The following is a 21,109-nucleotide window of genomic DNA, read 5'->3' as shown; positions in this document are numbered from 1 at the left end:
CAGAGACAGAAAATGCACTGCTCAAAGTGGAGCTAGGTCCTGCCTCTCTGGCTGCCAGCAATGTGCTCTCTGACCCTGGCAAGTCACATGGACATTTACATGCTTCACTTTCACCACCTGAAGCAAAAATCCTTCACCAATATCTCTGTAATATGTTAAGACATCTGTGTCTGCAGCTATCTGTTCTGCCAGAGCTTTACTGCCCAGCAGCAGGAAGGACAGAGCCAGACAAGCACGTGCACCTCAGCTACTTCAGTGCCAAATGTGATGCAGGACATTCATGGCAGGGAAAGAGCACAGCAGTGCACACTGGATGCACAGCAGAAGCCCAGGCACACACGAATGACAGGCAGGGTAGATAGGGATAGTAAGATCTCATATTGTCCCAGGACGCTTCAGCCAAAGGCATCTGTTAAACAGCTTAACTGATCACTCTGCTATCTATTAATGAAAAAGCAACATACATAGGATATATAGAATAAATAAGGCACAGAAAATTACAATTCAAATTACAAATTTTAATATTATATCCAAAAGTGCTTAAGTAATCCTCCATCCAAAAGTACTTCTATAAAAGTGTTTTATTTTATGCTACAAAAAAAAAAGTCTTGCATAGTTTTCATTGCCTAAAGAAAGCTGCATATCAAGGTTACTGTGTATCATTCATTCAGTGCTGCTTCTAGACAACCAGTTAAGGGAAGATGAAGACAGACTGGAGACAGATTTCACAGTCTTCCACTGGACACCCACATTGACATTTGCGAAGCAGAAAAGATATGTTGATTCTGTAAACTATTTTCTGACACGGCAATAATGAATGATACACAGGAGAGTATAAAATGAAGTTCATTTATAATAATGCAAGAACATACCTAGTCCTGGGGTTATAGAGAAATCCAGCCAATCTAGAGCAGCCAACCTGTTTTCAAACAAGAGCCATACAAAAAGTTGTGGTGAAGAATAGGAAGCCACTTCATTTGTGGGACATCAATATGCAAAACAGCAGATGATCTGCTTTTGGGCTTGGGCTCCGGCACTGTCATAAGTGTCCCTTCCACCCACACAGGCAGGAAGACCAAGAAAGACACTGGCCCATACAGTGGAAGTGAGAGACTACTTATTTATCAAAGAAGCAGGGAACCACCCCTTGGCAAGAAGCCTGTTTCTTTTTCTTTTTTTTTTCTTTTTTCTTGTACTTCGATATTTTTTAAGCCTTTAGAAACCTCAGTTCTGAAGAAACAACTTTCTCCTCCTTGATTTTGCTTTAATTTTGATAGGGAATATACTGGCTAGAGAAAAGAACTTCTATTAGCAAATAGAAGAAGATCAAGTTCCTTCCTTGGAAGATTATTAGCCATCAGAGTATTTTCCTCTATTGAACAGAATTTTAAAGTTTGAACAGTCTCCTTCCTTCTTTTTCCTCTGTACAGATTTCTCAAAATACTGCTCCTACATTTTTTTTCCACTCAGCTGCAGTCCTCAGCTACTTCAAGGAGTGTTTCAGGAAAAAAAAATCTGTTGCCTATTGTAACCCAACACACTGCAGGATGTTGCAGGGGGGCCTGTTGTGACAGTCAGGCCCTCATCGCTGGGTCCCCTTTATCACAGCTTCAGAGACAGAGTGCTCAGAGCCACAAGGCTCTGGAGGCAGCAGCCCTCCCTGTCTGAAAGGGCTGCAGGAGACTGACAGCACTTTGCTGCCTGAAATCAAAGGACAGGAAACAAGCAGGTTTTAATGACACTCCAGAATGGAGTAAGAGCAAGAAGAACAATCTTCACATAATCCTATAAACCTCCTGGCCACCGTGTATTGCAGCTGCATGTCTTCATCTGTGCCCTTCCTATTGGAGATCCAACAAAGTTATTAGATATCCATGTTACCTTCTTCTTGGTCTTACTGGCTCTTGAAAGCCTCATAAGAACGAAACTTGAAAGGAGAAATAGTCCTGAATCCTATTTCTGGTTCATTTTTCTAGCACAAATTCAGGCAGAGCGTGACTGAGCAATACTCACTAGCTCCCTGACAGCCTTTGGAAAGCAACAGAGGGATGTTCCTTCAAACTCTTCCTCTCCTGACTTTTCCTTTCAAGTTTCCAATGCTTTGATCACCAGCCCTACAGTCAGTTGGTTTTCTCATTCAGTGCCCTTCTCAGGAGAACATTTCATTCCTTTTTACTGTGGGGGTCCAAGAGGAAAAATAGCCGTCAGGAAAAGGACTCCCTGTCCCTCCTCTCATTCTTATGCAGCTATGGATCATTTGCCACCCCATTTGATGAAAGAAAATTACCATTACATTTTCTGCCCCATAATCATCATCTGCTCAGACTACTGCTAGTCTTTTTGCCAGCAGTGAACAGCATCCAAATTTCAGTTTTCTTCTCTCTGTACTGAGAGTTAGCTTTTTATTGTCAGACATTCTTTTCAGCAGCTCTATCTTACTCTCATATACACAGACCTATAAGGGCTGGACACTGCCTAATCTAGCTGATTGATTCAGATTTGCATATTAACTATCTACCAGGCCATGCTGAAGCAGAGAAGGAAAAAGGTACTTCAGTGAGTCTTCCCGTGGCAGGTGGCATGACATTGCCCTTTACTATCTACATAACATCTCCCTTCCCTATTGACATGCCACCGCTGTTACGTAACTTAAGTCATTGCTGGGTTTCCTTGTGGTTTGTGACGGAGGCCATTGCACAAGAGGAGAAACAAACACACTCAGAGCAGTATAGGTAGTGGCAGGAGGAGGCAGGTGTTTCAGGTTCTAGCTCCTTCCCCGCTGCACGCCAGCAAAGTGATCATTACTGCATGGTGAGGAAATACCTTGAATTACTAAACATTATGGGTTCAGAACTCTTTTGGTTTGGCTTGGGTTTTTGCCTGTTTTAATCTTAATGATTTTTCACACTTAATTTGATTTTTTCAGATTGTGTTGTAATTTTGATAGTAGCTGATTATTTTTTTCTAATTGAACTTTATTTACTTATTTATTCAAAAAAAAAGACTGCTTCTTTAGCTATTGCTTTCTCCCTAGCCCAGTATTTATTAAATTATTTTGCATTTTGTAGAGCTATAAGCTAAAGTAAGCACTGAAGTAAGCAGCAATACTTCTGGCGACTTCAGCAAGCTCCCAAGAAAGCCCTAGAGTCTCACATCTCCCAGGCAGAGTTAATATTCTTGTTGGAACACCTCCCAAAACGGGCATGTTTTAACAAGTATACCTGCGACTAAGCTGAATTATGAAAACAGATGTACACAGACCTAGGAGGCCTCTGACAGGTTTCTGACTTTTTCTGGTGAACAAAAATAATCAGATGCACCATCCTTCTAGAATTTCTTGAGGTCCTTTTTAAAATGGAGAACAGAACCCTACTGAAATCAGTAACAAGGGCCTCGTCTTGGGCTGGAGGGTAATGCCGTGCACAGGACAGGGGCTGGCAAAGGCATTTGGTTCAAGCAGTGCTTGCAGCCCTGACCCGGAGAACCAGCTGGGTCATCCACGTGTGACAGACAGGGACATGCCCAGGTCCCCAGAGTGCTGGCCTGCCCCAGGATGCAAGGAGCTTCTATCCCACCTTCCCTTTCCCCTTAGAAAGCACAGCATTAAACACAGCAGATTCAGTCCAGTGCTTTTCTATAAGCTTCAGTTTTGCTGCACCAATGGAAAGCCTGTCCAACAGACATCTCTTTTATCTGAGCTTGGTATCTTCCAAAAAAACCCCGCCAATCTCTTTCCTATGGTACAGCCTCCCTGAAGCCCTGGTTCCTTCCCCAGAGCCTGTTCCATGCAGGGAAGGGAGGGCACATGCATCCCCAGCGCCATGGGACTAGAACAGTTGGACAAATCCATGGAAAACAGATCCTGCCTAAGGAAGCCTGTGAGCTTCAGGGGTTCCCGGCGGGGAGGTCTGCAGAAGTACTGCTAGACACTGGCTGTGCTTGGCCTGCTGCTGCACACAGCAGTTCTTGAGTCCATACTGAGCTCAGTGGCATTTTCATGGTGCAGCAATTCTTCATTTCTTGCATGTCATCACTACTGAACAAAATCTGTTTCATATTTTGCTGGTTCTATATAAAAGTCATAAGAAAGCTGTTTGCTACAAGCCAAGACCTTGTTTTATCCCCCTCTTCCCTTCTAAATATCAGTTACACTACCATTACATCAATTTTCAATTAAATCACATTCCAATAACTTGCTTTGAAAAGGGAATTAATAAACCAAGTCCAGTTATATCCCTTGGCAATTATTTTTCGCAAAGAAAAGGTGCCTTCCTAATATAACATTCTTGTGTAGCTCAAACTACAGTATTCCTCAAGGTTTTTAATAACACCTAGAAAAACATATTAAAACACTGGAGTCACCTATCCTATCTTCCTGCCAGTGTCCCTTTTGTTTTTCCAGGTCAGGATCGAGCAGTTCAGGAGGAATTGCTTCAGACAGCATTAATTTACTTCTTTGACTGCATAATAAAAATACGACATCCATGAATGATGGGCAGAGATAATTTTTGGTTTAGGTAGGTAGTTGGCTCTGAACATCATTCCTCTGTATCATTGTCCTATGGCATGGGTCAAAATCACAAAAAAAAAAATTCATGTACCAATTGGTGTCTTTTTATTCTGTTAACTACTAATAGAACTAGTTAACTAATAGAACAAGTGCAGTCATATCAAAATATTGCAGAAGAAAGACTAGAAATGATATTTTATTATTTCACATATCCTTTTATATCTTTCAAAATAATAATAAAGTAATTGAAAATAATTTTCCCTTTCTTCCAAATCAAAAATTAACATGACAAGAATCCAAAAAAGTCATTTTATCTCAAAATATGACTTGATTGATAACGTTTGACAGACATTGAACACTTCATTCTCTGTGACAGCAAATAGTTTTTCAAAATATTTAGTAATTCACTCTGTAGTCAGACTGCCAAGTGAGAAGATGTGATGTCTTTTTTAATTGTCAGAGAATTCAGCATGCTCTGAATGTGTTTCTGAAATCATTGGGATCATAAATATGTTCAGCTGTTATCAGTACACTAGCACAGGATTTCTTCGAATCACACACACACACGTTTGTGTGTTTTTTTTTTTTTTTTTCTGTACTAACCTCAAAACTACCCCAATGATATCTGGAAAAGGAGGAATATTAAGAAAATTACCTATTTAGTGCATACCTATTTAAGGTCTGCACTGTAACTGATTATGACCTTGAAGAGCCGTATAAATTATTATGATGGTAAATACAACTTAGTGATTGCACAGGGACCTATCTTGATCAGTAACTCCATCAGCTTCCCGTGGCCAAAACCAGCTTTTGAGTCAGTCTTACTCAGCACAATTATCAGAGGAATAAGATGATTTAGAGGGAGGATGAACCTTGGTCTACCCCTTCTGTTCTGTGGTACCACATCTGAATAACATGATATATTTTGAAAAAAAAAAAAAACTTTCCAAGATCATTTGGTTTAATGACTTGTACTTTATTAGTTCACTGCATTTCTGGATTATTTTTGCAGGAGAAAAACTGAGAAGACACAGTTCAGGTTTCTTAAGTTGTAGCGTTAACATGCTATGCTTATTAAAGATGATTTAAAGAGACTTTAATGGTTTCAATATATAGCCTTACTGAATAAATAATTTATAAATTCTTCCAGTGTAGCTCTGTTGTGATATCCTTTCCTTGACAATAATATTTAATCTGATAAATATTCGCACTGGTCTTTCTAATAACTGGACAGCATAATAACTTCTACAGTCTAATCTCAGAGTTTTAACAAAGATAACTATTAACAAACTGATGTTCGTTAACACAAAACTAAAACATAGAACTATTACTGTTGCTAAGCAAAAGGATCCTTTTTATATCTGTCTTAATTATCCCTTCCTACTTCCTATTGCTACAGTATCTCTTTAAGTAACATTTATTATAAAGTAGAAAGATTATAAAACTGTAAATATCAAACCAGGAAAAGCTGAAGATGCATTAATTCAGTCCACTCCTATTCTGTCTGAGGAACGGAAAGGGCCGGACCTTTGGGATCATCGAATCTGCTGTTTGTTGTGAGCTGCATGATCATGTGGATGCCATAGGCCAGGATCCACAGAAGAATCACGGAGGTCACCAAGCCCATCCAGATCCCAGGAGTGAAGAAACTTGTACAGTCACTTGCATAGGAAAATAGGTTGTTTTCAATGTTGAAGCCTTGAAGCTGAGAATGAAAAAAGTGTAAGTGCAGATAAGCATACAGCACAGACCCTACTTTCAGGATGTATTTGGCCGTTACAAAATCCACACCTGTTAACTACTCACACCCAGACCATTAAGAAAGACTCAGAATCAAATCTTTTCAATAGTGATCTTCCCCTTTTTTTCCCAGAAAGTTGAAGATGGATGAGTTACTTGTGCAGAGCACAGAAGCAAAGTTGTGTTTCCCATCTCAGAAATATAGACTACTTTTAAAAAACTAATGTTCCAAATGGCATGTGAAATCAGATTAGCTCAATGAACAACTATGAAACTCAAAGCACTTACAAACACATCAGTTAAGATTTTCCAAATCATGACATTTGTTGAAATACTCTGAAATTTTTAAGGAGCAGCAGATTTTTAACAGCAAAACTCTTGAAGCCTACTTTAAAACACATTTAATGATCGATGGCTGAGTTTGTCTGAGTTAATCTGATTTTGGGTATGCTTCTGAGCTTTTCCTAAATCAGTTCAAAATAAAAATAAAAAAGTTGGTATGCTTATGTATTTACATATTGTTTGAAATGTGTGCTTAAGGAAAGCATCAAACATCATAAATCCACTAATAAACCTTAAAATTGTTTTCTATAAAATTATTTCATTTAAATCACTCTCCTCGCCAATCAATAATTGATGAGGCAGAAGATCATGTATTTATATTGTTGTGTGTTCCTACACGCTGATTATTCCTTGCTTTATGGTGAATAACCTGAATAGCTTTGTGGTAATAAAACAGAATTTGTATTTCCAAGGAAAATGTTGCTGCAAACAGTGAAGACATCAGTCTTTGGCTTGCATACAATGCTATCTCATTAAGCCCTTCAGTTTTGCATTCATTTGTGGCTTTGGCACCTTACAGTCCATGTGTATGCAATGCATACATTAAGAATGATGCCGTTATTCCCTCTAAAATGCTGATTAACAAAGTTTTATTATATGCAGGACTAGTCTGAGGCTATGCAGGCACTGTGGTGCAGATAGATATATAAGGACACAGGTAGATAATTTTTGGCCATACAAGCTTTCCAGGGCCTCTTGCAAGAATCTCTCCAAGTCTTATCATGGAGGTTCACTGGCAAATATTGTCTGTTTTCCACTATAAGGCACTATTTTCCACTATAAGAAAAAAACTTTTGGCTTGGATAACTATTTGCACACAATTTTATAGAACACAGGTGATTACTAAGGCCTAATAGTGGTTAAGCCACTATTTAGACAGCAGTTGAGAACATGGATAGAAGTCATGAAAAGCCATTTATGAAAGAAAAAAAAAAAAGCTGGTGATGATTTACGCCATTCTGGTTCACAGAACAGAGTGAATATCTGAAAAACAATAAGATCTTGTTACTATATTTATGAGAACTCTCTGCGGCACTTAGCAGGTCTATTTGGTTTAGCAAGGATTTACTGCTTCTGAATTTAGAGCCAGAAATATTGCCTTTTTTTTTTCCCAAGCAGAATTATTTCTATTGAACTTTTCAGGTGAAAGCTTTAATTGCACATTCTTAAAATGCTATGTCTACCTTTTAGGAAGAAGATGAAGTATATTAAGGGTTCTTTTATTGTTTTTTTTTTTTTTTTCCTAAAGCTTTATCATTTCTGTGGGGGTGCAAGATCCCAGCTGAGAGATAAAAATGTGATTTCTAGCAGCATTTTTACCTATGGAAAGTTAGAAATACTTAAATGTGGTCCTTTAACTTTTATGCATATAAATATCTTTTGATAAAGACCTCTGCCCTGTAGAGGGTTTAATTTTAGTACTTTGACCAGCATCATTTTTCTTGGTTACAACAGTCTGCATTTCCTCTTTTTTTTTTTTTCTCTTTTATGGGATTTGGCACAGCACTTTATTTTTATAACATCTTTAAGCAAAATCTCTGTTCTTTCACTGCTTTTAAAGGTACACTACATCTAATTACTGATGTTAGAAATATTTTAGCCCCAAAAAATCTGGAATAAATTATGCAAGGCTTAGCTGTGCAAGTACTATGTGCCTCTAATATCTGTTATGTATATATATATTTGTTAATAACTATTTTCAGGAGCCAAACTAGTGAAGTTCAAGTGTACCAGCTAGATTGGCACTGGGACTTGGTTTCTGATTCACTGCTTAACATTGACATGAAAAACAAGTTCCTCCATGTCAGCTACCAAATTCTGTGCTGCCTGCAGTTCTGTAGTCACTGAGCACATTCCAGGTACTTTCTTATCTCGCAACAGAGCTTGGGGGTTTGCAAACTTCATTCTAGGACAAAGATTAATATCTCAGCTGACTGAGTTGCGATAATTGGGATTGAACTATCTATCAGTGAAAGGAATCTAGAAAGGCATGCTCTATTTCAGATAAGGCCTAAAAAGTGGCCCCAAATGGTGATTTTCCAGTTTTACTTAAGCTCATACAAGAGAAATGATTAGAGCAGAAATTTTCTGGTTGTGTTTCATGGTGAAGATCTAGTGTGAGAGGCCTTCCCCAAGAGGAACTGAGAGCAAAAGCTGCTTCTCCAAAATTGTAAGGAAGCTGGGAGTCCTGTTCATTCTGTTCTTGATCTAGACCCTGACGAAAGAATGCCTGCTCAAGATGGTGCAATATCTCTTTCTAAGCTTTGAGAAAATAACAGTATCATTGTGCGTAGAAATTCTAATAGATTGCTGTAAGTGGACTCTTCATAGTCCCTGTCCCTAATGATGTCAAAGGCTTTGCTTCACACTTCAGAGAGTGTGCTAGGCGAAGTACAGTCATGTGGACTCATTGTTTTTTCAGGCCTTGCCATAAGAAATAGCATCAGGAAGAACCTTCACAAAATTGGTGCCTACTGCTATGTAGTTTCTCAAAAACAACAGGACTTTATCTTGGAATCTGTGGATTTCTGCATTCTTTCTTCTGTTGATTCTGATAGTGTGTGTAGGGGATGGCAAGAGAAGATAAATGCCAAAACTAGTGATGTTTCTTGGAGATTTTCATTGTTTAAGCAGAAATGCCAAATATGGATACAGGTCACTAAAATTCGGTTTGGTATCTAACAAATAAAACTATATTAGCATTTTTATCCAGTCAACATGGGCATCAGATTAACTCTGGCAAATAGAGGCTGACTTGGAAATACTGGACAGGAATACTGTCATTTCCATGATCTTGCTAATTAGAGAGATCCCTTGGTGTGTTTGAAGATATAAATGTTGGTGTGTTCCTCCTAAATAAAGATCAATACTCAAAACAATAAAGAAGTAATCACTTACACCTCATATATGTAGTCTCTACTGCTGCATTACATATTTGGAAAACGTGTATCTCATTCAAAGAAGAGCAAACTGCTTTGTCTCTGCGCCATGTGAGACGGAATATTGTTCCCAATTGATGCCAATGGCAAACCTTCCATTAAATCTAATTACAGTGGGCTTTGTTTCTATCTGTAGGAGTTCAGACACTCTGTGTTCTTGAAAACCATAACCACACTAAGCTGTACTTTCCTAGGTAAACAAAGTGCAAAGAAATCAAATGAAAACAAAGTAAGCAGCATAAAGCCACCCACTTAAGAGGTCCATGTTTCCAACAGCAGCCCAATTCATTAAACAGGCATGGGGACTTAGTCATTCTTTGCCTGATTAAGCACATTTGGTTTTATTGGTTTTTCTTTTCCGTGGACAGCTTCACAGTTTTTTTTTTTTTTTTCTCCCCACGGCTGTGCTTTCACATTCTTATTGTTCAACAACTGCCGTCTCTTTTCCCCCTTCTTGAATAGCTCACCTAGGGGGAAAGCTTTTCTTTTGCATTTTCCTTCAGGCTGGAATGAAAGTAAGGGCATTATGAATGTATGTCATTCAGTACCTACAATATCAAATAACAGTTCTTGAAATTATCTCTGAAATGGTGATGTGTACTCACTTGGAAGCTTGAAATGAAAACATCCCAGTTTTCTGCTTCCTCGTTAAATGGAATCAACCTTGCAGGATAGAGATTGCTTGTTCCCACCAGCTGGCAATGAAATGAATACTCTGCAGGAGCAGAGATGACAGAAACATTAAACTTAGCAAACTTATAGTCATCTTGTACAATCTCAACTGATTTTAAAGTGGACCAGTTTCTAGCTGAGACGTCATAGAACATGTTGGTCAATACAAATCTAGAAAGAAAACAGGAAAAAAAAAGTCAAAAAGGGCAGGAGGAAAAAGTTAATCATTTGATAAAGTACAGATGGCAGGTAAAGATTCACTATTACTAGCCACATACACGACAGCTGACATTTTGACTTCCTATATCATTAGGACAGTTCATAAATGAAAAGGCTTTGTGAATGTGTTACTTTATGACTACTTAGAGTTTCAGCTTATAAGCAATTATTTTCCACAGCTGAGTCAGGCAACTATCAAGTAAATGTACTTTCATTCTTCAAGGGCCTCCACCAATAGAACAGTTCATGAGTTACTAATAGTTTATAATCAGTGCAGCAGAATCTAAAAGACTGTCATCAGACCTTCAGTACTCAATAAAAATTTTATGGGATTTAAAAAAAATGTTTTTAGGAAAGGCATGATAACCATTTTGATTTATTGTTGCAATTCTTCCTTGGCTTTGCAAACATCTGGATTTACAGCGGAAGACAGAGTTTTCTCTCACTAGGAACATATGTATGTGCACTGGCAGCCCCAATTTCCTAAATATAGTCTCTTTTTGCAAAGGTCTATATGTGTGCAAGAGTGCATCAATTTCAAATATCTTATAATCATGGAGTTTATTTACATGTTGCTATCAGTTCAAAATAAGCATCTTCCAAATATTCTGACATAGAAATAATTTAGGAAATTATACACTTTTTTTCCTAATTATATGTTGCTTAACACTTTTAAATGCTACTTGATTTATTTATTTATTGCTATATTGTGTGCTAGATTTTTTTTTGTTAATTAGTAAGCACTAAAAATTCAGGACAGGAATCTTTTTAGTAGGCTTTCTTCAAAAAAAAAGTCTATCTATCTAAAATATCTATCCACTCAGGGTAGCACTACATGTGAATTGTCGGGTAGTATTTAAATGCAATTAAAATAAATTTGAAAATAAAGCACCATCTACAAATGCTGCACAACATAGAATGTTACATATTCTATAGGATATATCTAATAAATATTCTACATTATAGAATACTGCTCATTCATTTAAATCAGTTGCTTTCCATAACATATTCCATAACTGTCAATGACTCTAAGCTCAACACAGACAATGCTCATTAGAAGTAGCATCAAAATTTGACAGGTTAGGTTCTTCACAGTAATTGATCCATTTTTAAATATATGTGGCTTCTGGTTCATGTAGCTTCATAATTCTTGAGAGTTTCAAAAACCTAGGAATTCTAGAGCTAGGAAAAGATTTTTTCATGGCATTTCTGATGTATTGATTCTAAGCAGTCCATTTCATATATCTTTCAGCAGCAAACAGTCATCACAAACAAAAAGATCTACTTGAATTATATCTAATGCACATTCAGCGAAACTTATAAGTAAATATTCTGTTGCTGTAATGCTAAAGTTATATAAATTAAAGTATATAGTAATCTCTACATCAGGGAATGAAGGCCTCTCTCCTGAGGTACTGCATAATCTGAACCAAGTTTCTGTGGTGTATAAATAGCGATGTCATAGGCATTAGCTGAGTATCTTTGACCTTAAGACAATGCCAGTTATAAAAACAAAGAAATTTATTTAAATGTTTGTGCCAACCACTGCTTCTAGGTGCATTCTCTGCCCTTGTGAAAAAAGATAAGCAAAATGGTAAACAAGGAAGTTCTCTGGAGATTTACCAATATGAACAAACAAGTCTTATAAGGCTATGAGTGTGGAGTATGGTCAGAAGTGACCTTCATATGAACGCTGTCCTCCACATTGCACCTAAGACTTAGAGTTACACTTTATGTTATTTACAGATTTATAAGAATTAAGACGCTAAGCAGTGAATTAACTGAGCAAGATTAACATAACATTCCAGGCTTTCATCCTCAGCATTTTATCCAAATAACTGATAACAAGGGTCTACAGCAAACACATACTTAAGCAGACATAACTGATAATTAATATACTATAATTAAATTACAAATAACACATTAAAATTGCAAAGATTCATATATTTCATATAATTTAATATATATTTTCTTAGATGAATGGATAGCAAATAGAACAAATAAAGTACAGCAAATAAATGACAAGGGGAGGAAAGATGACAAAGATTTTATGAGAAGAACTGTAAACACCTCTTGTTTTTATAGCACATGCTGTGTTCACATCAAACATTACAGCCAATACAGGAAGGAAACTGGCACACTGCTGTTGCTTACTTCATGTATTGTGGCACAAACTATTCCCGGTCATAGGCCAGGCTCCCTTTGAACTAGGGACTACAGGAACTCTAAATGCCACCCACCATGAGTCATCATTTCATGCAACAATTCACTATAAGCTGAGAAGTTATCAAGAAGGAAGTTAGCTGGAATCTCTCCTGTTTCGAAGGTCAAAGAGGATCACAACTATTATGCAAAAGAATTTAGAACACAGTTCTTGGATTAATTCTATTCAATTCTCTATACACTACAAGGAACTCAAACAGTCAAGTACTTTTCGTAATTGGAGAAATACTAAGCAGGCTTTGCCCAGCTACTAATAACATTACACAGCATATAATACAACTAATAAGATATACTCAGCAGAAACATGATTCTATGATTCTGTACTGGCCTTTGCAAGAAATGAATTTGTGTTCATGGCTCTATTCTCTGCTCCTTCCCACTTTTTTGTCCTTTGTACTGTTTGTACCCTGTTTACTGAGGCAGAATGCAAACCCACTAAGGAGTTACGTTGAAAAAGAAATGTGGTTGAAGTGAAGAGGAAGGGGAAAACAGAGGCTGAAATATCTCTCTGGGTTTTAGAATAAGTTCTTGAGAATTTATATTGTTGGAATACACAAGATGAATAAAGCGTTCCTGAATCATGATAAGATGAATGAATCGTTCTGTTTCTGTTGGGTATGTCTTATTAGTTGTATTGTGTGCTATGTAATATTATGGTAACAGAAGACTAAAATAGCACTGGAACAGTTCAGACAACACTTTATGAGACAGTCACGACTGTCTCTGAAATGAAGAGATAATTCAACATAAAACAACACAAATAAGAGGGTGTGTCTTTAGCATGCAAGGTGATCATCTTTTTAAAGCCTTCTAGGCTTGATATATTCTAGTTCTTACTATATCTGAGATTACTGGAAAGTTTTCTTTATAAAGTCTTTTGAGGACCAGCCAAAGCTGGTCTCTGCCTTCTACCACCTTAGAAGATTAGTACCTAGTATATGTCTTCCGTCCACTACACCACCTGTTTTCTCCCAGATTACCCCTTATCAATTGCTGTTTGGATATATCAAAACATAAAAAGATTTCTGAAATTATCTTCTCTGTTGATTGTCCCTTTGCTACAAGGTGTCAGGTTGGTCAAACGGCAGCATTGTTCTTACCTGCTGCTGTGAACCATTTCTCCAGTGCATAAACTCTTAAGAGTTTCAGTGACAGAAGGAGTAGACAATATCATTAATATTGCATCTTCCAACCTTATGCTACTCTAGATGAATAGACTATTATATATCCTGGCTATCATCTAGTCATTCCTATATTGCTTTCCATTATTCTATTGAATTTCCCCTTTTTGTATAACTCACCTCACACCTTGTATCACAACCATATTTCATACAAGCTATGTACTTATTTACATTACAACACTTTCAGGTGAAACTCTGTCATCAGCTACTTGTACTAACTGGGTGTTGTAACTTCAGTCTGCGCTTCCTCTCTCTCACCAGAGAGTCAGTCTGTACTTCCAACTTTCTTGAAAGGAGCAGAAAGCTGGCAGACTTTGGCTGGACAGTGAAGAAAAGCAGTTTGGTAAAGCAATCCTCTCTGCAGAATCTCCCTGTGCTTACATTTTCACTGAAGCAGTGCAGGAGCACAGCTGGGGGAAAGCCAATTGGAGATACCATGCTCACAATAAGAACTCCTGCGAGTCTGATTCCACTAGCTCTTATATCTGAAGACAAAGAAGAATGATGTGGAACTGCTGGCACTCGGTCCCCTGCTGTGTAGGAGGGCTAGGTACATAAGTGCATAGAGTCACTTCGGCCTACAGATGTTTAGGATGTGCAGTTAGTTTCTACTCAGTGAAAGAAGAAAGATAGTCTTGCAAAGAGCTAGAGGGAAAAAGTATTAAAAGATGTTTTAACAACATAGAGAATATTTTATTCTCTTTTTAGAATACTAAATAATTGCATTTTTTTTGAAAGTGGGTAATCTACATCTTCTCCTCCTTTTTTTGTCCTAATTTACAGACTTTGTACTTTACTAATATTTATTTAAGAATAAATCATAAGTTACCTTATCTCCAAACTGCTGATTCCATTCACTGGTTTTGTGTATTTTAATGACAGTCTAAGACAAAAAAAAAATAATGCTAGTCAGCTTTAATTAGATCATTGCAACATTTAAGTCAAATGCAATATTCTAAATCAACAGGCAATTAAAAAAGTCATCTAGCAAAGATTCAATACACAGAAAAAATATGACAAAATATTTCTACAGAAATATTTTTTTACTCATGAGCTCATTTGTTGAAATAAAGGAAAACAGACTCCATGTTTCACTCATGCTGAATTATTACCTGGGAACTGGCAATACTCCAAGAGAATTCTACAATGAAATTATCATCTCCCCTAATGCTAGTAGAGATTTGTGTGACTGTAAGATAGAGCCCAGAAAATCCTATGTGGGCCAAACACCTTCTTATAAATAAAGCAGGAAACTCAGAAATGTGAAATGGAAAAGGTAGTAAAAATATAGGCTGCACCTCTATTTTTGTGTATTGACTCACATCTGGTCTACTAAGATTTCTAGTTTAGCATTTCTATTTTGACTTCTTTAGAAGAAAATTATTAAGCTAATATTAAGTTGTTGCCACTGCACTATTTCTGATTAGCTCTTAGAACCATGTGTTACTATATCAATTTTCTTGTACTACTCGTTATGATATCAATTTTCTTGTACTACTCACGTTGTGTTGGTGTCTGAGCACTCAGAGGAGGAAATGTCCACATCCCGGTTTACAAATGTTATATTTGTCAAATCTATAAAAACTGAATCGTTGGCCATGAGGCTGAAATTACTAGCATAAAAAAGGATGCATGTATAATTTCCATTAGTCACATTCAGGGGAAGATTTGATGAACTGTCCTCCTCCTCAGTGGCCATTAACTGTCGTCCTAACTGCCATGCCGCATCGGTTCTTCTAGAAATCTGGAATAACAGCATATTAACAATTTATTGCCTTTGCAAGAGATGATATTGGTAACTTAAAACAGAGCTTTGTCATTCTATGCAATTGGCTCAAATCCTTCTTCAGTATGCACTTGTCACCAATACTTACTACTGTCTATTTAATAGGAGGCATGAAGGGGAAGCTTGATGGTGCTAACCTGGTTCCCATAGTCAGGTATCCACCTCTGAAAAGAAGCACTAATATCATGAGGCAAATGACTGCAAAACTACAGTAACTCCAACTTGGGATAGCAGCGCCCATTAGTGTTGACAGCTATCATAAATCTTTCTTTTTTTTTTTCTTTTTTTTTTTTTTAACCAGAAGGACATACTGAAAAAGGAATATTCTTTTCTGTCATAAAATTAGAAGAAAACTTCCTCTTGCCAGTTCAATGAACATCTTCCTCAATAACATTAACAGTTTTGGCACTCTTCATTTTAACAGGCATGATAGCAGGCAGTTTATTGAATATAACAGTTTTATATTTAGACTCTTCTGATAGCTTCTGGGGGAAAAAAAAAAAAATCTATGGTCTTTTGACTGGTCTGGTGAGTTCTTACAAAGAGGCTTCATTGCATATATATTCGTTATCAGCAGGATTCCAGGAATTCTCTTTAATGGATAATGCCTTCTTACAAAAGCACTCAAAACATCCTGATAAAAACAATTATCTCATTGATACCAGGGACAAAAGTTAGATGATCTTATTGGACAATAACTTTATTGTGTTGTTCATATCATATTCTACCTGATACGGACTATTCCATCTATTTTAACACCCATGTTAGCTATACAACTTTGTAATCCATAAGTGACTTCTGTCTTCGAATAACTTTGGGATGCGAGGAATGAAAGGCATCACAGGAGTTACCAGAACTATAATTATGAGGCTCTATTGCCTGGACACTGCAAATTACAGAAGGTTTAAAGATAGGCAAGAACTATTTTTGAAGGCAAGAGTCTGTTGGCTACAACAGAGATTATAATATAACTCTATAACCTGTCTGTGGAAAGGTGCCCCAGAAGATTTTGCGACTTCAATTGCTGCTCACTAAGCACCGCAGGCCATCTGTTATTTATGATCCTACAATATGGCTTTACAGATAACTATCTCATTCAAGATACAAAGCAGAATGGGCTGAGTTAAAAACCTCTGACTAAACACTCAAAAGAAGATTATCATCTTCCTCTCACATGCACGCATACTTTATGAATTCCTTTTTAATTCAGAGGAGTGCCTTTTCATCAGAACACACATTATGTTAAATGAATACCATTTTCTTTAAAAGAAGAATGTACAACAAAACATTCAACTTGTGATATAAAACTTTTAAACTTCCCTTAGGTTCTCCTGCAATATCATCATTTTATTTCAAACAGAGAAGAAGAGCTGAAGTCTAAATTATATCCTGTCCAGCACCTGACTTCATGATATGGAGCATGTCATCCAAAGAGGGCTCTAAAAGGCACATGGTAATAGCTAAAAGCAATTCTAGATCGGAGACTGCAATTGGACTATCAGTGCTAGTTTTAACCATGCTAAAACAAAAAGAAAGCTATTACAATATAACTGGAGACTACAGCTTTATTTCTATTGCTCTGCTGCCAGTATTTTACTATGGAGCTCTCATATACAGATTCCTTTCAGTTTCTAAAAAAAAGCTAAAAAGCTAAAAAAAAAAAGCTAAAAAAAAGCTAAAAAAAAAAAGTCAAGAAAATTTACCTCTAAGAAAGGGGTGCCAAAGACTGAGAAAATTATTTGTTTTCCCTGAATAAACCTGTTTTAACAGATTTACCTATGCTAAAAAAGGGAGTCAACAGAGTTGCCAGACACATTCCGACAGCAGTTTTTGTTTCAAACACTCATATTTATGGCAGAAATTATAAAAAGTCATAGACTGTCAGGGGGCCTTTCCTTACTTGCGCAACTATTGGCAGGTGGGACAAACATGAAAGTTTCACATCTCTTGAGAAATGCCTCCAAACATTTGCTGCCCTGGTATATTCACTACTTCACCCTGAGGAAAGCCTCAGAAATGTTACCTGTGACTGAGGTGACTTAGCGTATTCAATTGTCAGGAAACATTTCCTCACAAAATAATATGCTTTGAGATGATGCTTTGGAAGGAGGGTATGAAAAACACTCCAATCTGGCATCTACTGGACAACTGAGGATGGCAATCACTCCTCCTCGCTGACCTACAACCGAAAGCTGGGAGTTTCTCCGTACATCCCCGCCTCTATTTCAGACATGTATTTTCTTATTCTTTTGTTGCTGCACAAACATGAGCTTACTGAATTAAAATCATTCTCCACATGCTATACATTTCATGCTAAACTACAACTGACTAGACAGTTACTCGAAAAATTATTCTATTTATACTGAACTCTTGTAAATCAAAGTAGGCTATTTAAGAACAATCCATAGTGACAATGTCCTAAATCATTAAACTATATTTTGTTCTGTTGTTTATCACCTCCTTCCCCTTTACCTTATATAAGCCATGCTATGTGTGATTAATTCTCTTGTTAAACTGGATTTACCAGTGACAGTTTTTGTCTCAGATGTAAAGTGAACAATCATAACATCCCATTAAGCAAAGCACAGAAAGCAATTAAATTTACATTGTCTTAGATCAAAATTGGACACTGAAGTTGCTAGCTGAAACAGCAATACAAGTAGCCTGGACAAATTTCTTCCCTTTGACCTGTTTTGCAAGCCTCCTAATTCAGAATCGTATGTTCTGGTGGCAGAAAGACAGCTGATCTGGTAACATTTTGATGCACAAACGTACTGATCTTTTTCAAACAATCAGACCTTAGATCCAAAAGCTTTCACTTGTCTTGTTGCTGTTGCTGATTTTGTTGACTGTTCCAAAATAAAATGTCTAGGACACAAAAAAAGAATTGGGGACATTTCATGTATTTGAAACTACAAACAAGCAGAAACTGAATGGTTGCAAACACTTATGTGAAGAAACAAAATGCTGGAAAAACAAAAATTTAATTGGCTGAAATTATGAATGGTTATGAACCTTGGAAATAAGCTACATTTCCCACTAGTTCCAAAGTTGGATTTTGGAGTATTAGTTCAGCAGATGGTTATGCCTCCTGTCTCAAGACAATGTTCTTGTCTCTTTTGTGTCACCGTGTTTAGGTGAGGGAATCGGTAAGCAAGGTGTGCTGATGGTGCTCTACAATCACATCCTCTCTGTGCAGCTGCTGCTCTTAATGTAGTAAAATGGAGCGAGGGGAAGGTCTTTCTGTACTTTCAGGTGAGTGAGGGAGAAAAAAGAGGAGCAAATTAAATTCTCTTCCCCTTCTCAGGTTGTTTCTTTGCCTTGTTCCTATCTCCACATCAGTACTGTGGACTGAATCACAGAAGGACTGAGGTTGGAAGGGACCTTTTGTAGATCATCTAGTCCAAACTAAACTGTATTGCATTCTCGGCAAATATCACCCTCAGATGGCAAACTGCATTTTTCCCAGTTTTATCGTAATGCCTTAAAAGTAAGCTGTTGGAATCACAAAACTTTGTAAGAAACTGATTAAAATTGTTGTATAAGAACCAGATATTGCTTTTTAGTATTAAACTTCAGTAATAGAGAGAAGAGTTTATAAATATATATGCAATGTATTTCAACAGCTCTGAAAAACAAAGACAAAAGCATAAAAGATATTGTAAAGAGGAAAGAGGAGGAATGCTTTGCGGTCACTTCTGAATTTGCATGTCTGAATTATGAGGTGTAAAGTCTGAGGAGAGGAAAGGAAACACTGCAAATGGGACAACGGTACCTCAAAGACAGGTACCAGCTAAACGGGCTAGTCTTGGTAACTTGCACGAACCACCAGCAATGCTTTTGACAGGACAGGCTAACCGTACACCTTAAATTTCTCAATTCACTTTAATGAGAATCTTTACAATTCCTTTTCACAAGGATTAATTGCTTTTAAAAATGATGATAGAGAACTGCATTGTACTATGTGGCGCTGCTCCCAGTAGACGGACAGACCATACTCCTTGCTAGGGTTTGGCTGTGGCAAGTCAAACCCACTCAGCGTTGGCATCTCAGCCAAGTATCAGCATATTTCAAAGCCTTTTTTTCTGAAATTTCTATTTCAGTTTCTTTCACACCCAAACAGCTTGGCTTTACTCCACGTTTTCAAACTGATGGCATCACTGTAGAGAGCATGACCACCACTATTCTTGCCAGTATGTTTGTTTTTCTGAAAGATACTGTACCAAAAACCTGCAAGGCATTATAACTATTTTGTTAATCCATCAGTTAAAAAAATGTAGCAAAAGAGAGCTTTGATCTGTCAAAATTTAGAACATTAAGCAAACAGCTTTCTATTTTTCATAGTTTGAACTTTTTACATGTTTGTTATTCCCTATTTTTGATGCTTTTTTCCTTTAGACTATCTTAAAATATTATATCATTTTTGGGACTAGATTTGGCCAATCTTTTATTCCCTTTAAACTTCAAGAAATTTCTCTCTGTTTTACTGAGTGGACTGGATTCATTCTAAATCACGTAGAGATCTAGACCTCAGCATGACTTGAGTAGGATGCAGGATGAGGAAGACTCCTTTACCAGAAATGTTAAATTCCATTTCATAGATTTAAAAAGGAAGCAAAAGTCTGGCCTTGCTAGGATGCAATGATCCTACTGATGAAGTAAACTACCAATGCTTTATCTACAACTCTTCCCAAGTCCTATTTTTGCATTATCAATATAAAAACGATTCATGAGATGCTGCCTCTTCATCTTTTCACATAGATGTGAAAATAGCTATGAACTGAAAAAAAAAAAAAAAACACTTGATCTGAGCAGCACAAAATTCCTACCTGCAGTTAATGTCTACTTTCATTCGTTGTACACCAAAGCGGTAAACCAAATCTATGCTCTCCTGTAACCAAACCCTGAGGATATTTAAACTGCATTTTGCATTAGAAATTCATATACGGCAATCTGGTTATACAGAGAACTTTCCAACAATGTTCTGTCGAGATTTGTTGCTTATCAGGATCTACCAAACCTCCATTGAACACACCTTATCTCATTTAAGACGGCAGTTTATCACAACTTCAAGGTATCTTTTACAAATTTGAACTTTTTGCTCATGCTTAAGTCACCAAATCAGCCTAAAAACTTATAATTTACATGTAAAATAGTAAAACTTACATATCTGATAGCTGCACAAATCCCAAATAATTGAACTTGCAGGTGTAATCAGAAGCAGTTATTAGAGCTAAAATTCAATTTCTGAAATTATTCTTTCATTTTAAATTAATTCTCTTCAATGCAATCAGATGAGGTAAGATATAGTTTTCAGGGAAACAACGCAGTGAGAAACACGCATTGAATAGATTGAGGAAATTTTAAAAACTTGGTTTAAATTACAAGCAGAGACAAACTTTTTTTTTAAAAAAAAAAAAAGAACATCAAAATCCACATATAGTCGTACATATAACCGAACTAGGACAATATTGGGCATATATATGCACTTGGATAC

The 21,109-nt window shown here is 36.9% G+C and overlaps 1 protein-coding gene across 1 annotated transcript in view; it reads right to left on the bottom strand.

Annotated features, from left to right (window-relative positions):
• Positions 1 to 5,465: 5,465 nt before the first annotated feature.
• The window catches only part of ATP6AP1 (ATPase H+ transporting accessory protein 1), a 46,796-nt gene continuing 31,152 nt past the window's right edge, over positions 5,466 to 21,109 (bottom strand). The window contains exons 7-10 of the mRNA XM_088521910.1: positions 15,329 to 15,570; positions 14,656 to 14,709; positions 10,137 to 10,374; positions 5,466 to 6,215 (exon numbers count right to left, since the gene is read on the bottom strand). Coding sequence (XP_088378036.1) covers positions 6,006 to 6,215; positions 10,137 to 10,374; positions 14,656 to 14,709; positions 15,329 to 15,570 — 744 coding nt within the window. The 3' untranslated portion in view covers positions 5,466 to 6,005. The remainder of the gene's footprint in view (positions 6,216 to 10,136; positions 10,375 to 14,655; positions 14,710 to 15,328; positions 15,571 to 21,109) is intronic.

This window comes from Tinamus guttatus, unplaced genomic scaffold, assembly GCF_059628265.1.
Source record: "Tinamus guttatus ecotype Peru unplaced genomic scaffold, ASM5962826v1 Tinamus_guttatus_pri_ptg000138l, whole genome shotgun sequence".
NCBI lineage: Eukaryota > Metazoa > Chordata > Aves > Tinamiformes > Tinamidae > Tinamus > Tinamus guttatus.
Note: the sequence above shows the minus strand (reverse complement) of the source record. Positions and strands in the feature narration are given on the sequence as shown.